Here is a 10,095-nt window from a genome sequence, read left to right as displayed (position 1 = left end):
GTAAAATGACTTAAAGCTCACGTGACTGAAGGAATGCACAGAGCTGCTAATGAATGTATCAGCAGAAGCTGTGGTGCGTCTCACACGTTTATCTCTCTGTCTATCGTTCTCTCTCCTAAGTGTGTTAGAGCACAGTTTAACCCCACAGCAGTCTTAGTCCTTTACCGATTTAGTTCATTACGTAAAATAGTCTAATGATATGCAGCGTGAGGTTTGATCAAAATAAAACTTTCTCTTTTGGATAAAACTAAAATCTTCTTTTTCCCACCTGGACCTGTAACGTTAGCTCTTCCCGCTCTAAAACACTCAGCGCTGAAACTTTACTATGAATTTTCAGATTAATTTAAATGTATTTTTACTTTTTTAATGACATACTATGCTATAACATTTTTTGACAAAATATACTACGAATATAGTTTGTTTGCATGACTTTTTAACACTATACTATGACTTTTGTCATGAAACTATACTGACTTTTTTCAATGTATTATACTGTGACTTTAATGACATACAATACTAACTTTTTTGTATACTATGAGATTTTTTATGATACACAATATTATGAATTGTTTGTGACTTACTATACTATGACCTTTTATGACTACACTAACATATCATTATTTTTAACATAGTTCTATGGTTTTTGACATACTATGACTTGTAATTTGTGACATTTGTTCTCCCCATTCTATTTCATGACTTGTTGGCATACTGTTCAACATACTATGTTGTTGTTTACATACTATACTAGGACGTTTTAGACCGACCATACTATGACTAGTTGACATACTGTGCAATGACGTCATTAACTATGATTTTTTTACATACTTTTCTGTTATACTATACAATGGGAATGCCCCGTCCCTGGTGGTTGGAGCTCCTTTAGGGGCACTCTGATGGGGAAGGGGAAGGAATGATGGGTACTTATTCCTCCTTTCAACAAACACCACATCGAAATCAATTGACTGTCAATCTCTAATAAACAAGCCTCCTCCTTCGGGTCTGGGAGCTGGGTTTCTTTTGGGATCAAGCCCACAATGAGCCTGTAAGGGTCTGGGTGGGACCCACAGCTGGACCAATCAGCCTAAATAGTAATAAAAAAAACAAACACAAATCACCATAAAAAAATCTATTTACAGAATGATGTGGTTTTAACAACGCAGAAATAAAAATGTCATGACAATAACCACAAAATGAAACATTTATAGAAAGTACAAACACCTTCAATCTTTTCTTTTGAAATCTCATTTAATTAAAACGAGGAACCAATCAAACAGTAACACACATTAAAACAACATGCATAAAACAAACAACGGAAACAAGACAAACGAGTCTACTAATACTACTTATAAAAACATGCAGAAATCAACTAACTACATATTAGATTAAACATCTTTTTAGATATAACATCATGGACAAAACAAACTGTACTGTATATTATCTGACAGGCTCGTCAGTGGGCGAGCTCATTATTGTACAGCCTCTGCAGGACCAGCTGGGCTGCAGCCCGCCGAGCTTCTTCCAGCGTGGCGATGGCTGTGGGTCCCGGCAAGATCATGACCAGCCCTTTGAAGGCCACGGTTATCCCGGGGATGCACACCTTATATGTGAAGCAGAGGAATCCATCAGGCACCACGTGGCTGTAGTACATCTCATAGAGTGGCTGGCCAACGCCGGTCGCCTCACACAGCTTACGCAAGAGCGCCATGGGGGATGGCGAGGGCGCCGTGGACACGAGGTGCCCCTGGGAGGAAGAGGGGGAGTATCTGAGAGGGGGAGGGGGAGGGGGCTGGGGGACAGTGGGTCCTCCCACTGCCCTGCAGAAACCCAGGGGGACAGGTGGAGGGCTGACCATGCGAGGGGGCGGGGCCGAGGTGAGCGGAGAGCTCGGGGTGTGGCGTGGCGGCTTCAGGGGTGACGGCAGGACGCTCTTTGACGGTTTGTGTGGAGACAGTTGCTCGTCCAAGCTCGGCTTCACCGTGGACTGCCATTTGATGGAGATGTTCAATGCAAACTGCTTCTTGAATGCTGGACGCAAGAAGAAGACGAGTATGTTAGTAAGGCCCACAGCTGTTTGCTAATGAAGCTAAGACTGACTCATCATTTTTTCCCCAAAGCAAATTGAACACAAATGGCTGTTTTCTCAGTAACCACAAATAGGGCTGCTGCTGCTGCCACATACGCTGGTGGAGGTGTGCGCGCGCAGATCGGGGAGGAGCTCCGCCGTGCGCGATACAGAGAGCAGAGGATATTTGTAAATTGTATCAAGTCCGACTTTTACATTTTTTTTAAAACACCGGGCCGGGTGTTTGACACCCCTGCTCTACAGTATACTCTACACTGTAGAGTATACTACAGTCTACAGTATACTCTACACTGTAGTATACTGTATACGGCCGCTTGCTTGTTGTGATTTTGGTCAGTTCATGCGACAGGCCAGGAGGTCACTGGCCTTAGCTTAGAAGGAAACCGGTAGCGACATGTAGCGATTTGAAATCCGTTTAAAACAGGATATTGTTTTATGTATCGATAGTAGTCTCGGACATATCGATACACTATCGTTTGAAAAAACAGCCCTACTAAATATAGGTAGAACAGCGCAAACTTTCAGTTCGTCTCTTCTGGAACACATTGTATTGACAGGAGAGGTGAAAAAAAAGGGAGCAAAGAGAGAGAAGTTCAAATCCCGCTCCTCTCCTGACCTCCATACAGAAATGTTGCTCAAAGGCTCTTTTTAGGTCCTTCGAAGCAAGTCAGAGTAAAAAAAGCCAGTTTTTCGTTTTCGATGCTTGTTACTTACAACTCAATGTCAAAAATCACAGCAGCTACTTTAATTGAACAGAAACAAGGCATGTAACATTCAGTCTGTTGTGTTTTCTTTTCTTAAAGTGTCTGACGATAATAGAGCACAAAAGCTTAAAGCCCTTCTGAAAATACAGGTGATGATAACAATCCCACCAACATGTATGAGCTGCCGCTGACGTCATCACTCTCTGCATTACCCAGAACAAAGTCGTTCATTAGACAAGGCAAGTTTCCCCACACATTCAAACTGGTGAGAGTGAAGCCTCGGTACAAAGAGGGAGCCCATTAGAACCTGCTCATCATCGGCCTGTCCCCAGCCTGTGTTCACTATCACAGGTCAGACAGTCATACATGAACAAACTGATATTTATCACACAATATTCTGTATGAATTTCAATCTGGTTTCAGAAAATCGCATTCTACCCAACAGATCACATGAGTGAAGAAGGAGATGAAGGAGATCTCAGAAAGGCGTCTGATACTGTAAACCATGACATCGATTTGATGAAGCTCAGGGCTTCATCTCTACAGGGGGTCAAAGAACAAGTGGTGGATGATGACTGGAACCATGTCTGTTCAGCTCTCTCTAGTCTCATCAGGATACACAAATACTGTTTTTTGTATTTATGGATTTTTCTCCGGTTAGTAAAGTCCAAAGTCTTCCCACCAGAGGGAGCTCCGCTGATTTTGTGCCATGCAGACTTTGTTGTATAGAAGCAGTTATATGGAATGAGTTACCTAGTTGATTAGGTCAATTTGAAATGTTAACTCCCTAAATAAAGTGGCTACGTCCTAACTCCCCATCTTGTATGTTTTAGCTGTTGCTCGGGATATTGTGTCTGGGTGAAGATAACGTGAGGGTTCTAAGCATAATTGATGTTAACTTGTTTAGATAGAAGTTGAACAGCTGCCTTCTCTTTGCTGCTTCTGACAGGGTCAAGTAAAAGATCCTACAGAGGAATAAACCTTGTTCTTTACCTTTCTGTTCGTTATTGTGTCCAAGTCCAGCTTAAGGAGGAGTCTCATTGTGAAACCTGAATATCGGGCAGCAGCAGGTCCCACTCTTCTCCAGACATTCAGCCATGACACTAAAGCTATTAGATGACACTGTGCTTAAGGCTTCTCTGTAGGGTTCTTTCCATAATGTTGTCACACTCCGACAACAATCTGAGCCCGTCGGCAGCAAAAACAAGTGTTTGCAGTGTGACGTTACAGTGAGCAATAGCCTCGCTGCTGCTCAGTAGTGGAGAATTATTTTAAAAGTCCAAAACAAAAACGTGGTCAAATAAGGTCCAGGTTGGAAAATACCTCAAGGCCAAGGATCAGTCCTTATTATTAAGAGTTCAGCTCCAACTACAATAACTGCAGCGTAGTGACTGAGGGCGTTCCACCTGCTGATGAGAGTGAAGGCGTTCTGATGTTAGCAACTCAGGCTTAGGCTCACTTAAGGTGGGCTGATTTTTAAGGTGGACCTGCTGTTCTCCTTTAAGTGGCAAGCTGCTCGCTCCTCTGAGTTCTGCTCACCTTTCTTTGTAAATTTGAAATATATATTTTAACTATTATTTTATTATTGTCGGTTAAAGGTATAATATGCTACAATGTCCGATACAAAGCAGCAGCAATGGGGTTGTTACATTGCTATGTGCGATTTGTGCTTATGTGTATACTTCTTGATTCACTCTCTAGATAGATAGATAGATAGATAGATAGATAGATAGATAGATATCTCTCTCTCTGAGAGAAGGGGAGAATTTGGAATGCTGTGTTAAAGGGTTAAGCAGTTCATTATTAGCATCCCTACAACTCGACAGCTGTTAACTGTGTAGTTTTTCTGTAGTTCATAAGACTGTTTTACAAACTATTCAGTATCAGCATCATGTACATTTTCAAGACAGCGGTCCCTTCAGTGTAATGTAGAGCGCTTTAAATCTTTAGGTAAATCCAAAGCTCTAAGAGACAAATCAGAACCAGCGCACACAGATTGTGCTAGTTCACTAACAAGCTTCAGCTTCAGTTGTTGCACTCTGAGGATTATGAAGCAGCATCTAGCTGGGAGACACTGGTGTCAGGTGTGCTTCTGACATGATTATTTCACATTAAGCTGCTGAAGCTGTTACACAGGAACTAATTCCTCACGCGTCTGCCTGCTTGTTTGAATCAAATCAAAAGAACAGACAAATGAAAACATATGCAGAGTCATCCTAAATATTTAACAAATATGAAAATGACCTGTTTTGATACCCAATAGCAGGAATCAACAGTGATTTGTAAATAGGCGATACGCTGGAGAGGAGGGAAACTATTATTGAGCTACTCATTGTTTCTTTCTCCATTTAATCCTGGGGCCAGCAGCTGCAGCTGAAGTGTGAGACAGTGCATCCTGGTAATGTAGAGCTCCAAACGGCACAACTAGGTTCAGTGGAGTCAAGTCAAGTCTCACACGGCCAGAGCTACAAAGATACACGAGTGACGAATAGCAACAAAAGAAACTCCCACAAAGATAGTACATCAAGTGTGGATTAGATTGGACTCGCTGTACCAATTGTCACAATTCCACCGATTGACTTCTTGCATCTGCATTGACTACACACTGATCCCATGTGTCCGTCTCCATCAACATACCTTCCACCAGCACCTTCTTGGCCATAGAAGCAGCATGGTGGGATGAGAAGGCCACTATAGCAGACACCCCCTCTATGCCAGGCCCAGCCTTCAGGGACAGTCTCTCCACCCCATCGGCCAGTACACGCAGCACCTGGGAGCAAACGTCAGAGACAAAGACATGAACCCAAACACAACAGTAACCACTTCCAATAAGCTGCACACCTGTGTGGGTTAAAGGCTACCAGTTCAACACAAGAAGCCAGTGGAGTGGTCAGAGCTGGTGTGAATGTGTGCACATGCAGGACAGGGAAGACTGAAGGACGTCCATGTTTGGTTTTACACAGTGCAGACTACTGCTAAAAGGTTAGCATAAAGTACTTTAACTTAAAGGGATAGTTTGGATTGTTGAAAGCATGGTTGTATGAGGTACTTATTCATAGTCGGGGTATCATCTATGTTAGATGACAGTCGGCACGTCCCCAGATTGGAGAAAGAGACGGGAGCAAAACAACGTACGGCTGTGGACGGCCACAGCACCATGGAGAAAGGCCCGCCCAAAAAAAAGCTTGTATGTACGCTATATTTAGAAAATAGAGAGCAAATATAGCCTAAACTTAAAGGAATCTGGACTTTAAGGTGAGCCTTTTTACGTAGTGCCGCCCCCCCCCCCCCCCCCCCCTCCACAGCAGTACATGGCTTTGTTCCCATCCAAACTGGGGTCGACCACCATCTACAGCAGGTAACACATTGACTATGGATAGGCAACTCATACTACCCTTTAAAACCCGACCTCACAAAGGGGTTCTCATTTTAACACCAAGTACTACTTGTTTGTCTTCTAATATGGATACATAGACCAGTGGTAGAAGATCTTTGTTGTTTTGATTGGCACTGAATTCAAAATAATTGTCTTCTACTTCATCTAAAGAACCATGTTTCCATGTCTAAAGAGGAGTCCCAGATGTGCTGTACCTTCAGCAGGTCCTCCTGCCTGGTGCTGGCTGGCAGGTCTCCGATACAGAGGTGTCTCTTCTCGGTGCTGCGGCGGACGCTGAGGCAGGAGCCGGGCTCCAGCATGTGACCGTGCAGCAGGCGGATGGCTTCGTTAGCCGCAGCTGGCGAGCCGTATTTGCCATAGGCGAAGCCGCGATTCTGGCCGCTGAAGTTCATCATAAGCCGGAACTCCCAGAGGGGCCCCACGGAGCTGAACAGAGGGATCAGCAGATCCTCGTAGGTGTCCCGAGGGATCTGGCTGATGAAGACCTCACAGCGGGCTTCTGGGGGGGGCCCGCCCCACACTGACAGCACAATGGAGAGGGGAGGGGAGTCGGTGATGTTACCTGATTATTTGATACATTAACACGTTTCATCATGAATGAAAAATCTAACAATTTTACAATCAATGACCTGCAAAGAACTCCATTCCAGGACACGGCTGGAGTCATCAGTATCAAACATTTCATCCTATCTTAAAGTAGCTTGGGCTACATTTTCATGAACCAGTTTCAATTAACAAGACGTGAGACTTAACACGTTGTTCGTACAACTCGTGTTGATAAAAGGTGGGTGTATTCTGAGGACTGATTGAGTCAGTTTGTCTCTTTCAGGTACAACAAACAGAGTGTAGTTTAAACTCAAGTCAATATAGTCATATACAGTGGGTACGGAAAGTATTCAGACCCCTTTACATTTTTCACTCTTTGTTTCATTGCAGCCATTTGCTAAAATCAAAAAAGTTCATTTTATTTCTCAGAAATGTAGAAATTTTTGTAAATTTATTAAAAAAGAAAAACTGAAATATCACAATTTCTACATTTCTGTTTCTTTCTGTCAAGATGGGGTGCTGAGTGTACATTAATGAGAAATAAAATGAACTTTTTTGATTTTAGCAAATGGCTGCAATGAAACAAAGAGTGAAAAATGTAAAGGGGTCTGAATACTTTCCGTACCCACTGTGTGTGTGTGTGTGTGTGTGTGTGTGTGTGTGTGTGTGTGTGTGTGTGTGTGTGTGTGTGTGTGTGTGTGTGTGTGTGTGTGTGTGTGTGTGTGTGTGTGGCCTTGGGAGCAACTTGGGAGTTCAGCATCTTGCCCAAGGACGCTTCAACATGCAGACCTGGGACATGTTATTCAACTATAGTTATTGTGTGTTCATCACTATAATGGTGCAGCTGGTAACGGCAGGGCTTAAGCTATTACAATATATCATATATTGAAAGAAATAAACTGAAGTAAATAGTAACTAAAGTTTTAAAATATGCAATATATATGTTATTGTATTTCATATTTCTATAATGAGTAAATGTACTTATTACGTAGTTATATTGCACCACAGAAAATCAGGCTTCATGCAGTTACAAATGACTATAGAACGCTGGACTGCAAACGTCATTGAGGTTCCAGCAACTACTGTAAGTCTGAAGGAATCTAGAACAAGGAGGATGAGTGTAGGTGGCTGCACCTGTAGGCAATGATCCTTTTGCATCAAGCAGCAAAGGTTGTAGCCTGACATAATGTAATGAATGTGCCGACACTGAACGTCGATGCTGAAAGGATGCACCGTGCAGCCCTGACTGAAACTCATCTTAAACTCCACATGTTTGCATCACAGCTATTGTAACTCCTCCCTCACCCTCGGGTGGTCCTCCGTACTTCCTCTGGCCGTTAACTTGAGTCAGCGTTGTGTTGGTTGCTTTCAGCCAGGTGTCCAGCGCCTGCACCCGCTCGAGGTTCAACACCTGGGGGGGGGGGGGGGGGGGGGGGGGGGGGGGTTTAACAACTCTTCAGTAACAGCACCTTTCGATCAGTGTACCTCTCTGTGCCCCTTTATTAAAAAAATCCAGCACACTCCAGTAGATTAGAGCCAACAGTGAGTTGATGGCACGGGACATCACCTGGTTATTTGACATGTATACTGTGTAACAGCTTAGATATTGCATTGTTTTCAGTTGTCCAGGACAGAAAACTGGTTCCATTTCCCAAACGTATTACTACACAGTTCTCACCGAGTGAATTGAGCCAGTGATGCCTTTAGAATGTGGCGAGCACACCCGTATATTATTTACCCTTATGGACCATAAACAGAAAGCCTTTGACATTGTATGTTGGCTTTGTATAAATTCATAAACCAGAGAATAGTTTTTAGTAAAAAAGTGTTTGATAAATCAGGCTGTGAATGATGTCTGAACAAAGCCCTCAGTAAAAACATTCAGAAAAGAAGAAATAGTTTATGTGAATTCTACTGGAGAAAACAGATACGTGAGCTTTTGTAAATACATTTAGAAGACACTCCAGGCGGATAGTTTTAAACTAAATAACTAACAGACACACCATTAAACTTTCTCAGTTGATTAGTTAGATTAAAACAAGTATGCTTGTATGTTGTTTAAACATGTAAATGAGGCATTATCTGATAATCACTTTTGGTAAATGAAGGAGAAAACAAACAGAGTAGCAGAATAAACAGCTATAATCTCATTTGCATGTTTTCCTTCCACTAGTCGAAAAGAACAGCTAATGACACAAATTGACAAAAATCGCAAAATTGACCAGTGCATGAAAAAGTTATGTTTTGCCTTCATATAATTTTACATAAAAACAATTTCTCACAATCGTTTTATTCAAAATCACTCAGTTGGCTGAACTGACCATTTCCAAAGGCATGGTTTAGGTTTAGTGCTAATGATTTCTGAAAGCAGTCATATTAATTTCTCTGCAGAACTAAACACATCTCCTACATTAACTTAATGTGTTACAGTATTGCTGTCAATGTTGCTGCTGTGAGATAATTAAGTATATGAGCAGAAGCAATGGCGCTTTTACAGAACTACGGTTCAGATACACACGACACTAAAGTGGAGGGGAAACATAGCGAACTCCAAGTTGGCAACCCATTTTAAATCTCCTAAAACACAACGGTTTACTGTGGAAATGTGCAGGAGAAACGTCTGGTTATACATGCGTGTTCTTTCCTGAAAAACAATCCACAAAACGTTTGAAAAAACACTGGGGGCTCTTTATCAATGTAATGAGCGGCAGGTGGGGCTCAACAAAGCGGCAACAAAAAAAGACACAAAAAACAGCAAAACAATGGTTTCAACAAGAAAACACGACAAACAAGTGACATTACTGAGCACGAGACCTGAGAGGACACTTCACACAATGTAGCCAACCATGCGCGCGAGTTTAAAAACAGACCGTGGAGCGCGAAACAAACTAACTAGTTAGTCAAATCAAAGCAGAACAGTCTCGTGCCGACAAAAGTGGAGCTTTCGCTCAAATGGCCCAGGCCAACTTTCGATTTTCTTCAAACAGACCATTTTCGGTTTACTTTAAAAGCAACCACATTAAAAATGAATAAATATACAAATTATGTAACACAAACGAAGTAAAGTGACCAGGTTACCTGGCTCTGCTTGCTTTCCATCGTCTCCACCGGTGTTGTGTTCGCTCGGACGGTGACGAGGCTCTGTAGCCCCCCCAGGCCGCACCTGGAGCCCACTATTGGCTAGCAAATTACACTTGACACCGCGCCGCCTTCACGTTCAGCTCGTGCTGTAGGCCACCTCCTCGGCGCCTATTCAGTTCAAATGTGAGCAAAAAGAAAAAATTACTCACAGGAAATGGGTCGACTCTGTAACAAATGTAGCCTCAAGGAGACTATGTGGACCCTGGAAGATGTATGGGCTA

The 10,095-nt window shown here is 42.7% G+C and overlaps 1 protein-coding gene across 1 annotated transcript; it reads right to left on the bottom strand.

Annotated features, from left to right (window-relative positions):
- Window positions 1–1,453: 1,453 nt before the first annotated feature.
- dnd1 (DND microRNA-mediated repression inhibitor 1) lies at window positions 1,454–9,832 on the bottom strand (the record flags this gene model as incomplete). Its single annotated transcript, XM_079168186.1, has 5 exons — window positions 1,454–2,028; window positions 5,428–5,560; window positions 6,382–6,707; window positions 8,039–8,144; window positions 9,812–9,832. The coding sequence occupies 5 exons, from the start codon at window positions 9,830–9,832 to the stop codon at window positions 1,454–1,456; spliced, it is 1,161 nt and encodes a 386-aa protein (XP_079024312.1).
- Between the last annotated feature and the right edge of the window lie 263 nt (window positions 9,833–10,095).

The sequence above is a fragment of the Pholis gunnellus genome (genome assembly GCF_910591455.1).
Source record: "Pholis gunnellus genome assembly, chromosome: 10".
NCBI classification, from domain to species: Eukaryota; Metazoa; Chordata; class Actinopteri; order Perciformes; family Pholidae; genus Pholis; species Pholis gunnellus.
Note: the sequence above shows the minus strand (reverse complement) of the source record. Positions and strands in the feature narration are given on the sequence as shown.